This window comes from Scyliorhinus torazame, chromosome 22 (genome assembly GCF_047496885.1).
Source record: "Scyliorhinus torazame isolate Kashiwa2021f chromosome 22, sScyTor2.1, whole genome shotgun sequence".
Classification (NCBI taxonomy): Eukaryota; Metazoa; Chordata; class Chondrichthyes; order Carcharhiniformes; family Scyliorhinidae; genus Scyliorhinus; species Scyliorhinus torazame.
This window is the reverse complement of record NC_092728.1, coordinates 96,409,048-96,431,822: the sequence shown is the minus strand read 5'-3', so window position 1 is coordinate 96,431,822 and position 22,775 is coordinate 96,409,048. Positions and strand designations below refer to the sequence as shown.

Here is a 22,775-nt window from a genome sequence, read left to right as displayed (position 1 = left end):
TGTCGGTGTCCCGGGATAGTGTCGAATTCAGTGTCAGTGTTCCGGGATAGTGTGAATATTAATATCAGTGTCCCGGCATAGTGTGTATTTCAGTGCCAGTGTCCCGGGATAGTGTCGGTGTCCTGGGATAGTGTGAATTTCAGTGTTGGTGTCCCGGGATAGTGACGATTTCAGTGTCAATGTCCCGGGATAGTGTGAATTTCAGTGTTGGCGTCCCAGGATAGTGTCGATTTCAGAGTCAGTGTCTCGGGATAATGTCGATTTCAGTGTCAGTGTCCGGGGATAGTGTCGGTGTCCGGGACAGTGTCGGTGTCCCGGGATAGTATCCGTGTCCGGGAATTGTGTCGGTGTCTGGGGATAGTGTCGGTGTCCCGGGATTGTGTCGGTGTCCCGGGATAGTGTCGATCTCAGTGTCGGTGTACCGAGATAGTGTCGATTTCAGTGTCGGTGTCCCGGGATAGTGTGAATGTCAGTGTCAGTGTCCCGGGATAATGTCGATTTCAGTGTCGGTGTCCGGGGATAGTGTCGGTGTCCGGGACAGTGTCGGTGTCCCGGGATAGTATCAGTGTCCGGGAATTGTGTCGGTGTCTGGGGATAGTGTCGGTGTCCCGGGATAGTGTCGGTGTCCCGGGATAGTGTCGGTGTCCCGTGGTAGTGTCGGTGTCCCGGGATAGTGTCGGTGTCCCGGGATAGTGTCGGTGTCCCGGGATCATGCCGTTGTCTGGGGGTAGTGTCAGTGTCCCGGGATAGTGTCGGTGTCCCGGGATCGTGTCGGTGTCCCGGGATAGTGTCGATCTCAGTGTCAGTGTACCGAGATAGTGTCGATTTCAGTGTCGGTGTCCCGGGATAGTGTCGAATTCAGTGTTGGTGTTAAGGGATAGTGTGTATTTCAGTGTCGGTGCCCTGGGCTAGTGTGAATTTCAGTGTCAGATTTCCGGGATAGTGTGAATATTAATGTCAGTGTCCCGGCATAGTGTGAATTTCAGTGTCAGTGTCCCGGGATAGGGTCGGTGTCCCGGGATAGTGTTGATTTCAGTGTCGGTGTCCCGGGATAGTGTCGATCTCAGTGTTGGTGTCCCGAGATAGTGTTTATTTCAGTACCAGTGTCCCGGGATAGTGTCGGTGTCCTGGGATAGTGTGAATTTCAGTGTTGGTGTCCCGGGATAGTGACGATTTCAGTGTCAATGTCCCGGGATAGTGTGAATTTCAGTGTTGGTGTCCCGGGATAGTGTCGATTTCAGAGTCAGTGTCCCGGGATAATGTTGATTTCAGTGTCGGCGTCCGGGGATAGTGTCGGTGTCCGGAACAGTGTCGGTGTCCCGGGATAGTATCGGTGTCCGGGAATTGTGTCGGTGTCTGGGGATAGAGTCGGTGTCCCGGGATAGTGTCGGTGTCCCGGGATAGTGTCGGTGTCCTGGGATAGTGTCGGTGTCCGGGGGTAGTGTCAGTGTCCCGGGATAGTGTCGGTGTCCCGGGATCGTGTCGGTGTCCCGGGAGAGTGTCAATTTCAGTGTTGGTGTTAAGGGATAGTGTGTATTTCAGTGTCGGTGCCCTGGGATAGCGTGAATTTCAGTGTCAGTGTTCCGGGATAGTGTGAATATTAATGTCAGTGTCCCGGCATAGTGTGAATTTCAGTGTCGGTGTCCCGGGATAGTGTCGATCTCAGTGTTGGTGTCCCGCGATAGTGTTTATTTCAGTGCCAGTGTCCCGGGATAGTGTCGGTGTCCTGGGATAGTGTGAATTTCAGTGTTGGTGTCCCGGGATAGTGACGATTTCAGTGTCAATGTCCCGGGATAGTGTGAATTTCAGTGTTGGTGTCCAGGGATAGTGTCGATTTCAGAGTCAGTGTCCCGGGATAGTGTCGATTTCGGTGTTGGTGTTCGGGGATAGTGTGTATTTCAGTGTCGGTGTCCCGGGATACTGTGAATATTAGTGTCAGTGTCCCGGGATAGTGTGAATTTCAGTGTCAGTGTACTGGGATAGTGTGAATTTCTGTGTCAGTGTTCCGGGATATTGTGAATATTAGTGTCAGTGTCCCGGCATAGTGTGAATGTCAGTGTCAGTGTCCCGGGATAGTGTCGGTGTCCCGGGAGAGTGTCGATTTCAGAGTCAGTGTCCCGGGATAATGTCGATTTCAGTGTCGGTGTCCGGGGATAGTGTCGGTGTCCGGGACAGTGGCGGTGTCCCGGGATAGTATCCGTGTCCGGGAATTGTGTCGGTGTCTGGGGATAGTGTCGGTGTCCCGGGATCGAGTTGGTGTCCCGGGATAGTGTCGATCTCAGTGTCGGTGTACCGAGATAGTGTCGATTTCAGTGTCGGTGTCCCGGGATAGTGTCGAATTCAGTGTCAGTGTTCCGGGATAGTGTGAATATAATGTCAGTGTCCCGGCATAGTGTGTATTACAGTGCCAGTGTCCCGGGATAGTGTCGGTGTCCTGGGATAGTGTGAATTTCAGTGTTGGTGTCCCGGGATAGTGACGATTTCAGTGTCAATGTCCCGGGATAGTGTGAATTTCAGTGTTGGTGTCCCAGGATAGTGTCGATTTCAGAGTCAGTGTCTCGGGATAATGTCGATTTCAGTGTCAGTGTCCGGGGATAGTGTCGGTGTCCGGGACAGTGTCGGTGTCCCGGGATAGTATCCGTGTCCGGGAATTGTGTCGGTGTCTGGGGATAGTGTCGGTGTCCCGGGATCGTGTCGGTGTCCCGGGATAGTGTCGATCTCAGTGTCGGTGTACCGAGATAGTGTCGATTTCAGTGTCGGTGTCCCGGGATAGTGTCGAATTCAGTGTCAGTGTTCCGGGATAGTGTGAATATTAATGTCAGTGTCCCGGCATAGTGTGTATTTCAGTGCCAGTGTCCCGGGATAGTGTCGGTGTCCTGGGATAGTGTGAATTTCAGTGTTGGTTTCCCGGGATAGTGACGATTTCAGTGTCAATGTCCCGGGATAGTGTGAATTTCAGTGTTGGTGTCCCAGGATAGTGTCGATTTCAGAGTCAGTGTCTCGGGATAATGTCGATTTCAGTGTCAGTGTCCTGGGATAGGGTGAATTTCAGTGTCCGTGTCCCGGAATAGTGTCGATTTCAGTGTTGGTGTTCGGGGATAGTGTGTATTTCAGTGTCGGTGTCCTGGGATAGTGTGAATATTAGTGTCAGTGTCCCGGGATAGTGTGAATTTCAGTGTCAGTGTACTGGGTTAGTGTGAATTTCAGTGTCAGTGTTCTGGGATAGTGTGAATATTAGTGTCAGTGTCCCGGTATAGTGTGAATTTCAGTGTCAGTGTCCCGGGATAGTGTCGGTGTCCCGGGATAGTGTTGATTTCAGTGTCGGTGTCCCGGGATAGTGTCGATCTCAGTGTTGGTGTCCCGAGATAGTGTGTATTTCAGTGCCAGTGTCCCGGGATAGTGTCGGTGTCCTGGGATAGTGCGAATTTCAGTGTTGGTGTCCCGGGATAGTGACGATTTCAGTGTCAATGTCCCGGGATAGTGTGAATTTCAGTGTTGGTGTCCCGGGATAGTGTCGATTTCAGAGTCAGTGTCCCGGGATAATGTTGATTTCAGTGTCGGTGGCCGGGGATAGTGTCGGTGTCCGGGACAGTGTCGGTGTCCCGGGATAGTATCGGTGTCCGGGAATTGTGTCGGTGTCTGGGGATAGAGTCGGTGTCTGGGGATAGTGTCGGTGTCCCGGGATAGTGTCGGTGTCCCGGGATAGTGTTGGTGTCCCGGGATAGTGTCGGTGTCCTGGAATAGTGTCGGTGTCCGGGGGTAGTGTCAGTGTCCCGGGATAGTGTCGGTGTCCCGGGATCGTGTCGGTGTCCCGGGAGAGTGTCAATTTCAGTGTTGGTGTTAAGGGATAGTGTGTATTTCAGTGTCGGTGCCCTGGGATAGCGTGAATTTCAGTGTCAGTGTTCCGGGATAGTGTGAATATTAATGTCAGTGTCCCGGCATAGTGTGAATTTCAGTGTCAGTGTCCCGGGATAGTGTCGGTGTCCCGGGATAGTGTTGATTTCAGTGTCGGTGTCCCGGGATAGTGTCGATCTCAGTGTTGGTGTCCCGCGATAGTGTTTATTTCAGTGCCAGTATCCCGGGATAGTGTCGGTGTCCTGGGATAGTGTGAATTTCAGTGTTGGTGTCCCGGGATAGTGACGATTTCAGTGTCAATGTCCCGGGATAGTGTGAATTTCAGTGTTGGTGTCCAGGGATAGTGTCGATTTCAGAGTCAGTGTCCCGGGATAGTGTCGATTTCGGTGTTGGTGTTCGGGGATAGTGTGTATTTCAGTGTCGGTGTCCCGGGATAGTGTGAATATTAGTGTCAGTGCCCCGGAATAGTGTGAATTTCAGTGTCAGTGTACTGGGATAGTGTGAATTTCTGTGTCAGTGTTCTGGGATAGTGTGAATATTAGTGTCAGTGTCCCGGCATAGTGTGAATGTCAGTGTCAGTGTCCCGGGATAATGTCGATTTCAGTGTCGGTGACCGGGGATAGTGTCGGTGTCCGGGACAGTGTCGGTGTCCCGGGATAGTATCAGTGTCCGGGCATTGTGTCTGTGTCTGGGGATAGTGTCGGTGTCCCGGGATAGTGTCGGTGTCCCGTGGTAGTGTCGGTGTCCCGGGATAGTGTCGATCTCAGTGTCAGTGTACCGAGATAGTGTCGATTTCAGTGTCGGTGTCCCGGGATAGTGTCGAATTCAGTGTTGGTGTTAAGGGATAGTGTGTATTTCAGTGTCGGTGCCCTGGGCTAGTGTGAATTTCAGTGTCAGATTTGCGGGATAGTGTGAATATTAATGTCAGTGTCCCGGCATAGTGTGAATTTCAGTGTCAGTTTCCCGGGATAGGGTCGGTGTCCCGGGATAGTGTTGATTTCAGTGTCGGTGTCCCGGGATAGTGTCGATCTCAGTGTTGGTGTCCCGAGATAGTGTTTATTTCAGTACCAGTGTCCCGGGATAGTGTCGGTGTCCTGGGATAGTGTGAATTTCAGTGTTGGTGTCCCGGGATAGTGACGATTTCAGTGTCAATGTCCCGGGATAGTGTGAATTTCAGTGTTGGTGTCCAGGGATAGTGTCGATTTCAGAGTCAGTGTCCCGGGATAGTGTCGATTTCGGTGTTGGTGTCCCGGGATAGTGTGTATTTCAGTGTCGGTGTCCTGGGATAGTGTGAATATTAGTGTCAGTGTCCCGGCATAGTGTGAATGTCAGTGTCAGTGTCCCGGGATAGTGTCGGTGTCCCGGGATAGTGTTGATTTCAGTGTCGGTGTCCCGGGATAGTGTCGATCTCAGTGTTGGTGTCCCGAGATAGTGTGTATTTCAGTGCCAGTGTCCCAGGATAGTGTCGGTGCCCTGGGATAGTGTGAATTTCAGTGTTGGTGTTCCGGGATAGTGACGATTACAGTGTCAATGTCCTGGGATAGTGTGAATTTCAGTGTTGGTGTCCCGGGATAGTGTCGATTTCAGAGTCAGTGTCCCGGGATAATGTCGATTTCAGTGTCGGTGTCCGGGGATAGTGTCGGTGTCCGGGACAGTGTCGGTGTCCCGGGATAGTATCGGTATCCGGGAATTGTGTCGGTGTCCAGGGATAGTGTCGGTGTCCCGGGATAGTGTTGGTGTCCCGGGATAGTGTCGGTGTCCCGGGATCATGTCGTTGTCCGGGGGTAGTGTCGGTGTCACGGGATAGTGTCGGTGTCACGGGATAGTTTCGGTGTCACGGGATAGTGTCGGTGTCCTGGGATCGTGTCGGTGTCCCGGGATAGTGTCGATTTCAGTGTCAGCGTCCCGGGATAGTGTGAATTTCAGTGTCCCGGGATTATGTCGGTGTTCTGGGATCGTGAGATTTTCAGTGTCGGTGTCCTGGGATAGTGTGTATTTCAGTGTCAGGGTCCCGGAATAGTGTCGATTTCAGTGTCAGTGTCTCGGGATAGTGTGAATTTCAGTGTCAGTGTCGCAGGATAGTGTCGATTTCAGTGTCAGTGTCCTGGGAGAGTGAGAATTTCAGTGTCGGTGTCCCGCGATAGTGTGGATTTCAGTGTTGGTGTCCCCGGATAGTGTCGGTGTCCCGGGATAGTATTGATTTCAGTGTTGGTGTCCCGGGATAGAGTCGATTTCAGTGTTGGGGTCCCAGGATAGAGTCGAGTTCACTGTCGGTTTATCAGGATAGTGTCGATTTCAGTGTCGGTGACCCGGGATAGTGTCGATTTCAGTGTCGGTGACCCGGGATCGAGTCGATTTCAGTGTTGGGGTCCTGGGATAGTGTCGGTGTCCCGGGATAGTGTCGGTGTCCCCGTATAGAGTCGATTTCAGTGTTGAGATCCCAGGATAGAGTCGATTTCACTGTCGGTGTATCAGGATAGTGTCGATTTCACTGTCGGTGTCCGGGGATAGTGTCGGTGTCCTAGCAAAGTGTGAATTTCAGTGTCAGTGTCCCGGAATAGTGTCGATTTAAGAGTCGGTGTCCCGGGATAGTGTCGGTGTCCCGGGATAGTGTCAGTATCCCGGGATAGTGTCGGTGTCCCGGGATAATGTCGGTGTCCCGGGATAGTGACGATTTCAGTGTCAGTGTCCCGGGAGAGTGCCGATTTCAGTGTCGGTGTCCCAGGATAGTGTCAATTTCAGTGTCAGTGTCTCGGGATAGTGTCGATTTCAGTGTCGGTGTCCGGGGGCAGTGTCGGTGTCCGGGACAGTGACGGTGTCCCAGGATAGTATCGGTATCTGGGAATTGTGTTGGTGTCCGGGGATAGTGTCGGTGTCCCGGGATAGTGTCGGTGTCCCGGGATAGTGTGAATTTCAGTGTCCCGGGATTATGTCGGTGTTCTGGGATCGTGAGAATTTCAGTGTCGGTGTCCTGGGATAGTGTGTATTTCAGTGTCAGGGTCCGAGAATAGTGTCGATTTCAGTGTCAGTGTCTCGGGATAGTGTGAATTTCAGTGTCAGTGTCGCGGGATAGTGTCGATTTCAGTGTCAGTGTCCTGGGAGAGTGAGAATTTCAGTGTCGGTGTCCCGGGATAGTGTGGATTTCAGTGTTGGTGTCCCCGGATAGTGTCGGTGTCCCGGGATAGTATTGATTTCAGTGTCGGTGTCCCGGGATAGAGTCGATTTCAGTGTTGGGGTCCCAGGTTAGAGTCGAGTTCACTGTCGGTTTATCAGGTAGTGTCGATTTCAGTGTCGGTGACCCGGGATCGAGTCGATTTCAGTGTTGGGGTCCTGGGATAGTGTCGGTGTCCCGGGATAGTGTCGGTGTCCCCGTATAGAGTCGATTTCAGTGTTGAGATCCCAGGATAGAATCGATTTCACTGTCGGTGTATCAGGATAGTGTTGATTTCACTGTCGGTGTCCGGGGATAGTGTCGGTGTCCTAGCAAAGTGTGAATTTCAGTGTCAGTGTCCCGGAATAGTGTCGATTTAAGAGTCGGTGTCCCGGGATAGTGTCGGTGTCCCGGGATAGTGTCAGTATCCCGGGATAGTGTCGGTATCCCGGGATAATGTCGGTGTCCCGGGATAGTGACGATTTCAGTGTCAGTGTCCCGGGAGAGTGCCGATTTCAGTGTCGGTGTCCCAGGATAGTGCCGATTTCAGTGTCGGTGTCCCAGGATAGTGTCAATTTCAGTGTCAGTGTCTCGGGATAGTGTCGATTTCAGTGTCGGTGTCCGGGGATAGTGTCGGTGTCCGGGACAGTGACGGTGTCCCGGGATAGTATCGGTATCCGAGAATTGTGTTGGTGTCCGGGGATAGTGTCGGTGTCCCGGGATAGTGTCGGTGTCCCGGGATAGTGTCGGTGTCCCGGGATCATGTCGTTGTCCCGGGATCGTGTCGGTGTCCCGGGATAGTGTCGATTTCAGTGTCAGCGTCCCGGGATAGTGTGAATTTCAGTGTCCCGGGATTATGTCGGTGTTCTGGGATCGTGAGAATTTCAGTGTCGGTGTCCTGGGATAGTGTGTATTTCAGTGTCAGGGTTCCGGAATAGTGTCGATTTCAGTGTCAGTGTCTCGGGATAGTGTGAATTTCAGTGTCAGTGTCGCGGGATAGTGTCGATTTCCGTGTCAGTGTCCTGGGAGAGTGAGAATTTCAGTGTCGGTGTCCCGGGATAGTGTGGATTTCAGTGTTGGTGTCCCCGGATAGTGTCGGTGTCCCGGGATAGTGTTGGTTTCAGTGTCGGTGTCCCGGGATAGAGTCGATTTCAATGTTGGGGTCCCAGGATAGAGTCGAGTTCACTGTCGGTGTATCTGGATAGTGTCGATTTCAGTGTCGGTGACCCGGGATAGTGTCGATTTCAGTGTCGGTGACCCGGGATAGAGTCGATTTCAGTGTTGGGATCCTGGGATAGTGTCGGTGTCCCGGGATAGTGTCGGTGTCCCCGTATAGAGTCAATTTCAGTGTTGAGATCCCAGGATAGAGTCGATTTCACTGTCGGTGTATCAGGATAGTGTCGATTTCACTGTCGGTGACCGGGGATAGTGTCAATTTCAGTGTTGGGGTCCTGGGACAGTGTCAATGCCCTGGGATAGTGTGGATTTCAGTGTTGGTGTCCCAGGATAGTGACGATTTCAGTGTCAATGTCCTGGGATAGTATGAATTTCAGTGTTGGTGTCCCATGATAGTGTGGATTTCAGTGTCAATGTCCCGGGATAGTGTGAATTTCAGTGTCGGGGTCCTGGGATAGTGTGAATTTCAGTGTCGGGGTCCTGGGATAGTGTCAGTGTCCCAGGATAGTGTTGATTTCCGTGTCGGTGTCCCGGGATAGTGGCGATTTCAGTGTCGGTGTCCCGGGATAGTGCGAATTTCAGTGTCGGTGTCCTGGAATAGTGTCTGTGTCCCAGGATAGTGTCAAATTCAGTGTCGGTGTCTTGGGATAATGTCGATTTCAGCGTCAGTGTCCCGGGATAATGTCGATTTCAGTGTCGGTGTCCCAGGATAGTGTCGGTGTCCTGGGATAGTGTCAATTTCAGTGTCGGTGTCCTGGGATAGTGTCGATTTCAGTGTCAGTGTCCCGGGATAATGTCGATTTCAGTGTCGGTGTCCGGGGATAGTGTCGGTGTCCGGGACAGTGTCGGTGTCCCGGGATAGTAGCGGTGTCCGGGAATTGTGTCGGTGTCTGGGGATAGTGTTGGTGTCCCGGGATAGTGTCAGTGTCCCGGGATCATGTCGTTGTCCGGGGGTAGTGTCGGTGTCACGGGATAGTGTCGGTATCACGGGATAGTTTCGGTGTCACAGGATAGTGTCGGTGTCCCGGGATCGTGTCGGTGTCCCGGGATAGTGTCGATTTCAGTGTCAGCGTCCCGGGATAGTGTGAATTTCAGTGTCCCGGGATTATGTCGGTGTTCTGGGATCGTGAGAATTTCAGTGTCGGTGTCCTGGGATAGTGTGTATTTCAGTGTCAGCGTCCCGGAATAGTGTCGATTTCAGTGTCAGTGTCTCGGCATAGTGTGAATTTCAGTGTCAGTGTCGCGGGATAGTGTCGATTTCAGTGTCAGTGTCCTGGGAGAGTCAGAATTTCAGTGTCGGTGTCCCGGGATAGTGTGGATTTAAGAGTCGGTGTCCCGGGATAGTGTCGGTGTCCCGGGATAGTGTCAGTATCCCGGGATAGTGTCGGTATCCCGGGATAATGTCGGTGTCCCGGGATAGTGACGATTTCAGTGTCAGTGTCCCGGGAGAGTGCCGATTTCAGTGTCGGTGTCCCAGGATAGTGCCGATTTCAGTGTCGGTGTCCCAGGATAGTGTCAATTTCAGTGTCAGTGTCTCGGGATAGTGTCGATTTCAGTGTCGGTGTCCGGGGATAGTGTCGGTGTCCGGGACAGTGACGGTGTCCCGGGATAGTATCGGTATCCGAGAATTGTGTTGGTGTCCGGGGATAGTGTCGGTGTCCCGGGATAGTGTCGGTGTCCCGGGATAGTGTCGGTGTCCCGGGATCATGTCGTTGTCCCGGGATCGTGTCGGTGTCCCGGGATAGTGTCGATTTCAGTGTCAGCGTCCCGGGATAGTGTGAATTTCAGTGTCCCGGGATTATGTCGGTGTTCTGGGATCGTGAGAATTTCAGTGTCGGTGTCCTGGGATAGTGTGTATTTCAGTGTCAGGGTTCCGGAATAGTGTCGATTTCAGTGTCAGTGTCTCGGGATAGTGTGAATTTCAGTGTCAGTGTCGCGGGATAGTGTCGATTTCCGTGTCAGTGTCCTGGGAGAGTGAGAATTTCAGTGTCGGTGTCCCGGGATAGTGTGGATTTCAGTGTTGGTGTCCCCGGATAGTGTCGGTGTCCCGGGATAGTGTTGGTTTCAGTGTCGGTGTCCCGGGATAGAGTCGATTTCAATGTTGGGGTCCCAGGATAGAGTCGAGTTCACTGTCGGTGTATCTGGATAGTGTCGATTTCAGTGTCGGTGACCCGGGATAGTGTCGATTTCAGTGTCGGTGACCCGGGATAGAGTCGATTTCAGTGTTGGGATCCTGGGATAGTGTCGGTGTCCCGGGATAGTGTCGGTGTCCCCGTATAGAGTCAATTTCAGTGTTGAGATCCCAGGATAGAGTCGATTTCACTGTCGGTGTATCAGGATAGTGTCGATTTCACTGTCGGTGACCGGGGATAGTGTCAATTTCAGTGTTGGGGTCCTGGGACAGTGTCAATGCCCTGGGATAGTGTGGATTTCAGTGTTGGTGTCCCAGGATAGTGACGATTTCAGTGTCAATGTCCTGGGATAGTATGAATTTCAGTGTTGGTGTCCCGTGATAGTGTGGATTTCAGTGTCAATGTCCCGGGATAGTGTGAATTTCAGTGTCGGGGTCCTGGGATAGTGTGAATTTCAGTGTCGGGGTCCTGGGATAGTGTCAGTGTCCCAGGATAGTGTTGATTTCCGTGTCGGTGTCCCGGGATAGTGGCGATTTCAGTGTCGGTGTCCCGGGATAGTGCGAATTTCAGTGTCGGTGTCCTGGAATAGTGTCTGTGTCCCAGGATAGTGTCAAATTCAGTGTCGGTGTCTTGGGATAATGTCGATTTCAGCGTAAGTGTCCCGGGATAATGTCGATTTCAGTGTCGGTGTCCCAGGATAGTGTCGGTGTCCTGGGATAGTGTCAATTTCAGTGTCGGTGTCCTGGGATAGTGTCGATTTCAGTGTCAGTGTCCCGGGATAATGTCGATTTCAGTGTCGGTGTCCGGGGATAGTGTCGGTGTCCGGGACAGTGTCGGTGTCCCGGGATAGTAGCGGTGTCCGGGAATTGTGTCGGTGTCTGGGGATAGTGTTGGTGTCCCGGGATAGTGTCAGTGTCCCGGGATCATGTCGTTGTCCGGGGGTAGTGTCGGTGTCACGGGATAGTGTCGGTATCACGGGATAGTTTCGGTGTCACAGGATAGTGTCGGTGTCCCGGGATCGTGTCGGTGTCCCGGGATAGTGTCGATTTCAGTGTCAGCGTCCCGGGATAGTGTGAATTTCAGTGTCCCGGGATTATGTCGGTGTTCTGGGATCGTGAGAATTTCAGTGTCGGTGTCCTGGGATAGTGTGTATTTCAGTGTCAGCGTCCCGGAATAGTGTCGATTTCAGTGTCAGTGTCTCGGCATAGTGTGAATTTCAGTGTCAGTGTCGCGGGATAGTGTCGATTTCAGTGTCAGTGTCCTGGGAGAGTGAGAATTTCAGTGTCGGTGTCCCGGGATAGTGTGGATTTCAGTGTTGGTGTCCCCAGATAGTGTCGGTGTCCCGGGATAGTGTTGATTTCAGTGTCGGTGTCCCGGGATAGAGTCGATTTCAGTGTTGGGGTCCTGGGATAGTGTCGGTGTCCCGGGATAGTGTCGGTGTCCCCGTATGGAGTCGATTTCAGTGTTGAGATCCCAGGATCGAGTCGATTTCACTGTCGGTGTATCAGGATAGTGTCGATTTCACTGTCGGTGTCCGGGGATAGTGTCGGTGTCCTAGCAAAGTGTGAATTTCAGTGTCAGTGTCCCGGAATAGTGTCGATTTAAGAGTCGGTGTCCCGGGATAGTGTCGGTGTCCCGGGATAGTGTCAGTATCCCGGGATAGTGTCGGTATCCCGGGATAATGTCGGTGTCACGGGATAGTGACGATTTCAGTGTCAGTGTCCCGGGAGAGTGCCGATTTCAGTGTCGGTGTCCCAGGATAGTGCCGATTTCAGTGTCGGTGTCCCAGGATAGTGTCAATTTCAGTGTCAGTGTCTCGGGATAGTGTCGATTTCAGTGTCGGTGTCCGGGGATAGTGTCGGTGTCCGGGACAGTGACGGTGTCCCGGGATAGTATCGGTATCCGAGAATTGTGTTGGTGTCCGGGGATAGTGTCGGTGTCCCGGGATAGTGTCGGTGTCCCGGGATAGTGTCGGTGTCCCGGGATCATGTCGTTGTCCCGGGATCGTGTCGGTGTCCCGGGATAGTGTCGATTTCAGTGTCAGCGTCCCGGGATAGTGTGAATTTCAGTGTCCCGGGATTATGTCGGTGTTCTGGGATCGTGAGAATTTCAGTGTCGGTGTCCTGGGATAGTGTGTATTTCAGTGTCAGGGTTCCGGAATAGTGTCGATTTCAGTGTCAGTGTCTCGGGATAGTGTGAATTTCAGTGTCAGTGTCGCGGGATAGTGTCGATTTCCGTGTCAGTGTCCTGGGAGAGTGAGAATTTCAGTGTCGGTGTCCCGGGATAGTGTGGATTTCAGTGTTGGTGTCCCCGGATAGTGTCGGTGTCCCGGGATAGTGTTGGTTTCAGTGTCGGTGTCCCGGGATAGAGTCGATTTCAATGTTGGGGTCCCAGGATAGAGTCGAGTTCACTGTCGGTGTATCTGGATAGTGTCGATTTCAGTGTCGGTGACCCGGGATAGTGTCGATTTCAGTGTCGGTGACCCGGGATAGAGTCGATTTCAGTGTTGGGATCCTGGGATAGTGTCGGTGTCCCGGGATAGTGTCGGTGTCCCCGTATAGAGTCAATTTCAGTGTTGAGATCCCAGGATAGAGTCGATTTCACTGTCGGTGTATCAGGATAGTGTCGATTTCACTGTCGGTGTCCGGGGATAGTGTCGGTGTCCTAGCAAAGTGTGAATTTCAGTGTCAGTGTCCCGGAATAGTGTCGATTTAAGAGTCGGTGTCCCGGGATAGTGTCGGTGTCCCGGGATAGTGTCAGTATCCCGGGATAGTGTCGGTGTCCCGGGATAATGTCGGTGTCCCGGGATAGTGACGATTTCAGTGTCAGTGTCCCGGGAGAGTGCCGATTTCAGTGTCGGTGTCCCAGGATAGTGCCGATTTCAGTGTCGGTGTCCCAGGATAGTGTCAATTTCAGTGTCAGTGTCTCGGGATAGTGTCGATTTCAGTGTCGGTGTCCGGGGATAGTGTCGGTGTCCGGGACAGTGACGGTGTCCCGGGATAGTATCGGTATCCGGGAATTGTGTTGGTGTCCGGGGATAGTGTCGGTGTCCCGGGATAGTGTCGGTGTCCCGGGATAGTGTCGGTGTCCCGGGATCATGTTGTTGTCCCGGGATCGTGTCGGTGTCCCGGGATAGTGTCGATTTCAGTGTCAGCATCCCGGGATAGTGTGAATTTCAGTGTCCCGGGATTATGTCGGTGTTCTGGGATCGTGAGAATTTCAGTGTCGGTGTCCTGGGATAGTGTGTATTTCAGTGTCAGGGTTCCGGAATAGTGTCGATTTCAGTGTCAGTGTCTCGGGATGGTGTGAATTTCAGTGTCAGTGTCGCGGGATAGTGTCGATTTCATTGTCAGTGTCCTGGGAGAGTGAGAATTTCAGTGTCGGTGTCCCGGGATAGTGTGGATTTCAGTGTTGGTGTCCCCGGATAGTGTCGGTGTCCCGGGATAGTGTTGGTTCCAGTGTCGGTGTCCCGGGATAGAGTCAATTTCAATGTTGGGGTCCCCAGATAGAGTCGATTTCACTGTTGGTGTATCAGGATAGTGTCGATTTCAGTGTCGGTGACCCGGGATAGTGTCGATTTCAGTGTCGGTGACCCGGGATAGAGTCGTTTTCAGTGTTGGGGTCCTGGGACAATGTCGGTGTCCCGGGATAGTGTTGGTGTCCCCGTATAGAGTCGATTTCAGTGTTGGGATCCCAGGATAGAGCAGATTTCACTGTCGGTGTATCAGGATAGTGTTGATTTCACTGTCGGTGTCCGGGGATAGTGTCGGTGTCCCAGCAAAGTGTGAATTTTAGTGTCGGTGTCCCGGGATAGTGTTGATTTCAGTGTCGGTGTCCCGGGATAGTGTCGGTGTCCCGGGATAGTGTCAGTGTCCCGGGATAGTGTCGATTTCAGTGTTGGTGTCCCGGGATAGTGTTGGTGTCCCGGGATAGTGTCAGTGTCCCGGGAGAGTGTTGATTTCACTGTCGGTGTATCACGATAATGTCGATTTCACTGTCGGTGTCCGGGGATAGTGTCGGTGTCCCAGCAAAGTGTGAATTTCAGTGCCGGTGACCGGGATAGTGTCGATTTCAGTGTCGGTGTCCCGAGATAGTGTCGGTGTCCCGGGATAATGTCGATGTCCCGGGATAATGTCGGTGTCCCGGGATAGTGCCGATTTCAGGGTCAGTGTCCCGGGAGAGTGTTGATTTCAGTGTCAGTGTCCCAGGATAGTGTCGATTTCAGTGTCGGTGTCTCGGGATGAGTCGATTTCAGTGTTGGTGTCCCGGGATAGAATCGGTGTCCCGGGATAGTGTCGGTGTCCCGGGATAGTGTCAATTTCAGTGTCGGTGTCCCAGGATAGTGTCGATTTCAGTGTTGGTGTCCCAGGATAGTGTCGATTTCAGTGTCAGTGTCCCGGGATAGAGTCGATTTCAGTGTCGGTGTCCCGGGATAGAGTCGATTTCTGTGTTGGGGTCCTGCGAAAGTGTCAGTGTCCCGGGATAGAGTCGATTTCAATGTTGCGGTCCCGGGATAGTGTCAGTGTCCCGGGATAGAATCGATTTCACTGTCGGTGTCCGGGGATAGTCTCAGTGTCCCAGGAGAGTGCGAATTTCAGTGTCGGTGTCCGGGGATAGTGTCGGTGTCCCATGATAGTGTGAATTTCAGTGTCGGTGTCCCGGGATAGTGTCGATCTCAGTGTCGGTGTCCCGGGGTAGCGTCGGTGTCCCGGGGTAGTGCCGGTGTCCCGGGGTAGTGTCAGTGTCTGGGGTAGTGTCAGTGTCTCGGGGTAGTGTCAGTGTCCCGGGTTAGTATCAGAGTCCCGGGATACTGTCGGTGTTCCGGGATAGTATCGGTGTCCCACAATAGTGTCGATTTCAGTGTTGGTGTCCCGTGATAGAGTCGATTTCAGTTTCAGTGTCCTCGGATAGTGAGAATTTCAGTGTCGGTGTCCCGGGATAGTGTGAATTTCAGTGTCCCAGGATTATTTCGGTGACCTGGGATAGTGTGAATTTCAGTGTCCCAGGATTATGTTGGTGTCCTGGGATACTGTCGGTTTCAGTTTCAGTGTCTCGGGATAGTGCTGATTTCAGTGTCGGTGTCCCAGGATAGTGTCGGTGTCCCGGGATAGTGTCGGTGTCCCGGGATAGTGTTGATTTCAGTGTCGGTGTCCCGGGATAGTGTCGGTGTCCCGGGATAGTGTCGGTGTCCCGGGATAGTGTCGGTGTCCCGGGATAGTGTCGATTTCAGTGTCGGTGTCCTGGGATAGTGTCGGTGTCCCGGGATAGTGTTGGTGTCCCGGGATAGTGTCGATTTCAGTGTCAGTGTCCCGGAATAGTGCCGATTTTATTGTCAGTGCCCTGGGAGAGTGCCGATTTCAGTGTTGGTGTCCCGGGATAGTGTCGGTGTCCCGGGATAGAGATAATTTCAGTGTTGGGGGCCTGGGATTGTGTCAGTGTCCCGGAATAGAGTCGATTTCACTGTCGGTGTCCTGGGATAGTGCGAATTTCAGTGTTGGTGTCCCAGTATAGTGACGATTTCAGTGTCAATGTCCTGGGATAGTGTGAATTTCAGTGTCGGTGTCCCGGGATAGTGACGATTTCAGTGTCAATGTCCCGGGATAGTATGGATTTCAGTCTCGGTGTCCCAGGATAGTGTCGATTTCAGTGTCAGTGTCCCAGAATAGTGTTGATTACAGTGTCAGTGTCCCGGGATAGTGTGAATTTCAGTGTCGGGGTGCTGGGATAGTGTCGATTTCAGTGTCGGTGTCCCAGGATAGTGTCGGTGTCCCGGGATAGTGTCGATTTCAGTGTCCGTGTCCCAGGATAGTGTCGATTTCAGTGTCGGTGTCCCAGAATAATGTCAGTGTCCTGGGATAGTGTCGATTTCAGTGTCGGTGTCCCGGGATAGAGTCGATTTCACTGTCGCTGTCCCGGGATAGAGTCGATTTCAGTGTTGGGCACCCAGGATAGTGTAAGTGTCCCCGGATAGAGTCGATTTTACTGTCTGTGTCCCAGGATAGTGTCGATTTCAGTGTCGGTGTCCCGGGATAGTGTCGATTTCAGTGTCCCGGAATAGTGTCGGTGTCCTGTGATAGTGTCGATTTCAGTGTCGGTGTCCCAGGATAGTGTGCATTTCAGTTTTGGTGTCCCGCGATAGTGTCAGTGTCCCGGGTTAGAGTCGATTTCACTGTCGGTATCCCAGGATAGTGTCGGTGTCCCAGGATAGTGTCGATTTCAGTGTCAGTGTCCCCGGAAAGTGTGAATTTCAGTGTTGGTGTCCCAGGATAGTGACGATTTCAGTGTCAATGTCCTGGGATAGTGTGAATTTCAGTGTCGGTGTCCCGGGATAGTGACGATTTCAGTGTCAATGTCCCGGGATAGTATGGATTTCAGTCTCGGTGTCCCAGGATAGTGATGATTTCAGTGTCGGTGTCCCGGAATAGTGTGGATTACAGTGTCAGTGTCCCAGGATAGTGTGAATTTCAGTGTCGGGGTCCTGGGATAGTGGCGATTTCAGTGTTGGTGTCCCGGGATAGTGCAAATTTCAGTGTCGGTGTCCTGGAATAGTGTCTGTGTCCCAGGATAGTGTCAAAATCAGTGTCGGTGTCTCAGGATAATATCGATTTCAGTGTCAGTGCCCCGGGATAGTGTGGATTTCAGTCTCGGTATCCCAAGATCGTGTCGGTGTCCTGGGATAGTGTCGATTTCAGTGTCGGTGTCCCGGGATAGTGTTGATTTCAGTGTCAGTGTCCCGGGAGAGTGTCGATTTCAGTGTCGGTGTCCCAGAATAGTGTCGGTGTCCCGGGATAGTGTCGATTTCACAGTCAGTGTCCCCGGATAGAGTCGATTTCACTGTTGGTGTCCCGGGATAGAGTCGATTTCAGTGTTGGGCTCCCGGGATAGTGTAAGTGTCCCTGGGTAGAGTCGATTTTACTGTCTGTATCCCACGATAGTGTTGATTTCAGTGTCGATGTCCCGGGATAGTGTCGATTTCAGTGTCGGTGTCCCAGGATAGTGTCGATTTCAGTGTCGGTGTCCCGGGATAGTGTCGGTGTCCTGTGATAGTGTCGATTTCAGTGTTGGTGTCCCAGGATAGTGTGTATTTCAGTTTTGGTGTCCCGCGATAGTGTCAGTGTCCCGGGTTAGAGTCGATTTCACTGTCAGTGTCCCAGGATAGTGTCGGTGTTCCAGGATAGTGCGAATTTCAGTGTTGGTGTCCTGGGATAGTGTGAGTTTCAGTGACGGTGTCCAGAGATCGTGTCGATTTCAGTGTCAGTGTCCCGGATAAGTGTGAATTTCAGTGTCGGTGTCCAGGGATAGTGTGAATTTCAGTGACGGTGTCCAGAGATCGTGTCGATTTCAGTGTCAGTGTCCCGGATAAGTGTGAATTTCAGTGTTGGTGTCCCGGGATAGTGTTAGTGTCCCGGGATAGTGTGAATTTCAGTGTCAGAGTCCCAGGATAGTGTGAATTGCAGTGTCAGTGTCCCGGGAGAATGTCAGTGTCCTGGGATCGTGTCAGTGTCCCGGGATAGTGTCAGTGTCCTGGGATAGTGTCATTGTCCTGGGATAGTGTCAGTGTCCTAGGATAGTGTGAATTTCTGTGTCAGTGTCCGGGTTAGTGTCGATTTCAGTGTCGGTGTCTTGGGATAGTGTGAATTTCAGTGTTGGTGTCCCAGAATATTGCAAATTTCAGTGTCTGTGTCCCGGGATAGTGTTGATTTCAGTGTCTGTGTCCCGGGATAGTGTTGGTGTCCTGGGATAGTGTAGATTTCAGTGTCAGTGTCCTGGGATAGTGTGAATTTCAGTGTCAGTGTCCCGGGATAGTGTCAGTGTCCTGGGATAGTGTCAGTGACCCGGGATAGTGTCAGTGTCCCGGGATAGTGTCAGTGTCCCAGGATAGTGTCAGTGTCCCGGGATAATGTCATTGTCCTGGGATAGTGTCAGTGTCCTGGGATTGTGTGAATATCTGTGTCAGTGTCCGGGATTGTGTTGATTTCAGTGTCGGTGTCTCGGGATAGTGTGAATTTCAGTGTTGGTGTCCCAGAATATTGTGAATGTCAGTGTCTGTGTCCCGAGATAGTGTCGATTTCAGTGTCTGTGTCCTGAGATAGTGTCGGTGTCCTGGGGTAGTGTAGATTTCAGTGTCAGTGTCCTGGGATAGTGTGAATTTCTGTGTCAGTATCCCGGGAAAGTGTCGATTTCAGTATCAGTGTCCATGGATAGTTTGAATTTCAGTGTTGGTGTCCCGGGATAGTGTGGATTTCTGTGTCATTGTCCCGGGATAGTGTCAGTGTCCTGGGATAGTGACGGTGTCCCCGGATAGTGTCGGTGTCCCCGGATAGTGTCGGTGTCCCGGAATAGTGTCGGTGTCCTGGGATAGTGTCGGTGTCCCGGGGTAGTGTCAGTGTCCCGGGGTAGTGTCGGTATCCCGGGATAGCGTCGGTGTCCCGGGGTAGTGTCGGTGTCCTGGGGTAGTGTCAGTGTCCCGGGATAGTGTCGGTGTCCCGGGATAGTGTCGGTGTCCCGGGATAGTGACGGTGTCCCGGGGTAGTGTCGGTGTCCCGGGATAATGTCGGTGTCCCGGGATAGTGATGGTGTCCCGGGATAGTGTCGGTGTCCCAGGATAGTGTCGGTGTCCCGGAATAGTGTCAGTGTCCCGGGATAGTGTCAGTGTCCCGGGATAGTGACGGTGTCCTGGGGTAGTGTCGGTGCCCCGGGATAGTGTCGGCGTCCCGGAATAGTGTCGGTGTCCCGGGATAGTGTCGGTGTCCCGGGATAATGACGGTGACCCGGGGTAGTGTCGGTGTCCCGGGGTAGTGTCGGCATCCCAGGATAGTGTCGGTGTCCCGGGATAGTGTTGGTGTCCCGGGATAGTGTCGGCGTCCCAGGATAGTGGCGGTGTCCCGGGATAGTGTCGGTGTCCCGGGATAGTGTCGGTGTCCCGGGATAGTGTCGATGTCCCGGGTTAGTGACGGTGTCCCGGGATAGTGACGGTGTCCCAGGATAGTGTGTGTTTTAGTGTCCTGGGGTCAGTGTCGCAGGTCAGTATTAACCCCCCCCCTCTCTCTCTGCCCAGGTTCTTAATGATGACAGCACTGTGCGCAGTGTCCCAGGATAGTGTGAATTTCAGTGTCAGTGTCCTGGGGTCAGAGTCCCAGGTCAGTATTAACCCCCCTCCCCCCCTCTCTCTCTCTGCCCAGGTTTTTAATGATGATAGCACTGTGCGCTATTTCATTGATGCCAGCCAGGAAGACCACCGCAGCTGGATGACCTACATCAAATGTGCGAGAAACGAGCAGGAGCAAAACTTGGAAGTGGTTCAGATCGGAAACAACATTTACTATAAAGCTACTGAGGTGAGGCGGTCCCCTCCCTCCCTCCCTCCCTCCCGCCCGCTGTGTCAGGATCTAACTGGGTTTTGGGCTGTTTGTTGCCAGCCCGGGTCATAGTGTCGATGCCCCAGGCTGTCCCTGGCTGCTCAGCGGTGGTTCGGGGCAGGAATCCGGACAGTGTGCTACAAGAGGGGAGGGGGCCAGCTCCCTAACTCTCGGCAAAATGGAGCTGTAAGAACGGGAGGAGTGACTTAGAGATGGGAAATGTGTATCTGCAGTGAAAATCCAGATCAGACAGAACGTGTGGGATTGAGAATGAATCTCTCTGACCGCATTGTTCAGCTTGCCAGCATCTGCGGTTTGTAGAAATTAAAGTGTTCTGGATCTGGATTTATCTCCGCCAGGACTTCCTTGAACTTGGGCAGAGGGTAAACCTGAATTTAAAAAAAACACAGTCCTGGAGAAATCAGACCACTGATTCAGAACAAGATACAGCAGCCACTCGGTGCTGGGACTGAGTCCACACTGGGATTGGAATCTCGCCCAAGTTAATATATAAATAAATGCCTCTGATGCTGGAAATCTGAAATGTAAAAGTGAAAATGCAGTCTCTGTGGAGAGAGGAACAGAGTTGGAGTCTGACTTCTTCAGAGTTCCAGAGCTTTTCCAGCTGTTTTTTAAAAATGTAATTCCATGTATATTGCAGCCTGGCAGTGCTCAGTGCTATTGGGCACATCTCGCCGGAGCTGCTTCACATTGTCGGCACTGCGCCCTTTTGACATTCTCCCTGAGGGACGTTTCTAACTTGCTCGATGTAATAACTCCTCGCTGAAGATGCCACTCGATCCCCAGGTCAGGCTGGACAAGTCATGGAATCAGCAGAATGGTGAGACAGCACAGGAGGCGGAATTCGGCCCGCCCTGTCTGTACTCGCTCTCTGCAAGAGGAACTTACTAGCCTCCCCTCCCCGCGCCCCCCCCCCCCCCCCCCACACACACACACACTGGATCCTGCCATTTATTTTTCTCTTGAGATAACGGAGCAGTTGCCCCCTGATAGTCAGGATTGAACCTGCCCCCTTCACACTCTCGGTATTCCCGTCCAGGTTTATTCCCAGGGGGAACTGTCCACCTGGATAGAAATAACCTATCCAGACCCCTTCTCCAACCCCCTCACCCCACCTCGATAACACGCCCCCCCCCCTCCCTCTTCATCACCCCTGCTGTGTCTGGACAGTGTATGGAATTGTGAGCTATTCGACCCTAGAGGCATCGCAGATCTACTCCTCTTCACCCGTATCCTGTCACCCCGAATGGTGGGGCCAAGGGTCTCTTCTCCCCCCCCCCCCCCCCCACTCCCCCCCCCCCCTCCACACTCCCACCCCACCACCACCCCACCTCCTCCCGCCCACTTTCCCGCCGGGCTGAACCATTGAGGTGAAATCATTTTTGGAGTTGGTTGAACTCAGCTCCCCAGGTTTGGGGGGTGGGTCAAAGAGGGAGGGAGCTTCACTCTGCGTTCAACCTGCGCTCTCACCGCAACACAGGGAGCTGGAGCGGTGCAAGGGGATTAAAATTGAACAGTGTGTGCCAGCCATGAAGTGCCAGAATGGGATTAAAGCAGTATCCTCTCTCTCCCTCTGTGTCTGTCTGCCCGCTCCCCAACAGACTATCCCCCCGGACCAGGAGCTGCTGGTGTGGTACGGGAACACACAGAACACATTTCTCGGCATCCCAGGAGTTCCAGGGATAGAGGAGGAACACAGGAAAAAGAACAAAGATGGTAATGACAGTTACACCAGTGGAATAATGCTGGCTGGGACGGATGACAGTGAAACGTGCGTGGGGGTGGAGTTGTTAAATAGGGACTCCGATTATTTAAGCGTTTATCAACAAAGTGTATCCCTGCCTATCAATAATGATGCTGCGCGCATGCAAATGAGAAATACTCAGCTTCACTACAATGGGAGGTGGAAGGTTGTAATTAACAACTTCACTGTAATGAAATGACTCAAGGCAAAGGCACTCACGTGCCTAACAGGAAGGGGGGGGGGGGGGAGGATGAGAGAATGTTTGATTCGAGAATTGTTAGCTTTTATTTGAGACAGATATGTTAGCACATCCATGCCATCACATGTGTCTCCACATTGATCGGTTGCCATTCAATCCCTGTCAATATCGTCCCCAATCTGACTCTGCAAAACGACTGGGTTCCAGTTGGTGCGGGCACTGGAGGACACCCTTTGTCCGTCAACATTTCCTAATCTATCACTGTTCAAATAATGCTATTTAAATAATGCTCTGCCATTATGTTTCCCCAACCGAAGTGGAGAACTTCACATCCACCCACGTTATACTGCATCTGCCATGCATTTTCCCACTCAGGCCACTTGTCCAAATCACTTTGAAGTCTCTTAAGGTCCTCTTCACCACTCACCATTCCACCAAGTTTTGTGTCCTCAGCAAACTTGGAAAATAGTGCGTTTGGTTGCTGGATGTTGCGAATAACTGGGGTCCCAGCTCTGAATCCTGAGGGATTCCACTAGTCACCACCTACCACTTCGAAAAAGTCCCATTTATTCCTACTCTCTCTTTCCTGTCTGCTAACCAATTCTCAGTCCATGCCAATATATTACCTCCAATCCCAGGCACTTTAATTTTGCACACTAACCCGTTATGTGGGACTTTATCAAAAGCTTTCTGAAAATCCAAATACACCACAACCTCCGGTTCACCCTTATGCCACGGGCAGCATGGTAGCACAGTGGTCATCACAGTTGCTTCACAGCGCTCGGGTCACAGGTTCGATTCCAAGCTTGGGTCACTGTCTGTGCGGTGTCTGCACGTTCTCCCCATGTTTCCTCCCACAAGTCCTGAAAGATGTTTGGTGAATTAGACATTCTGAATTCTCCCTCTGTGTACATAGAACATACACTGCAGAATGAGGCCATTCGGCCCATCGAGTCTGCACCAACCCACTTAAGCCCGCACTTCCATCCTATCCCTGTAACCCAAACACCCCTCCTAACCTTTTGTTTTGGTCACTAAGAGCAATTTATCATGGCCAATCCACCTAACCTGCACATCTTTGGACTGTGGGAGGAAACTGGAGCACCTGGAGGAAACCCACGCAGACACGGGGAGAACG

At 52.4% G+C, this 22,775-nt stretch overlaps 1 protein-coding gene across 2 annotated transcripts in view; it reads left to right on the top strand.

The window, feature by feature from the left end:
- Positions 1 to 22,775, top strand: part of prdm12b (PR domain containing 12b) — a 170,393-nt gene that overhangs the window by 12,084 nt on the left and 135,534 nt on the right. For both annotated transcript variants that reach the window (XM_072488669.1, XM_072488668.1), the window contains exons 3-4: positions 19,497 to 19,652; positions 21,296 to 21,410. In XM_072488669.1, coding sequence (XP_072344770.1) covers positions 19,497 to 19,652; positions 21,296 to 21,410 — 271 coding nt within the window. The remainder of the gene's footprint in view (positions 1 to 19,496; positions 19,653 to 21,295; positions 21,411 to 22,775) is intronic.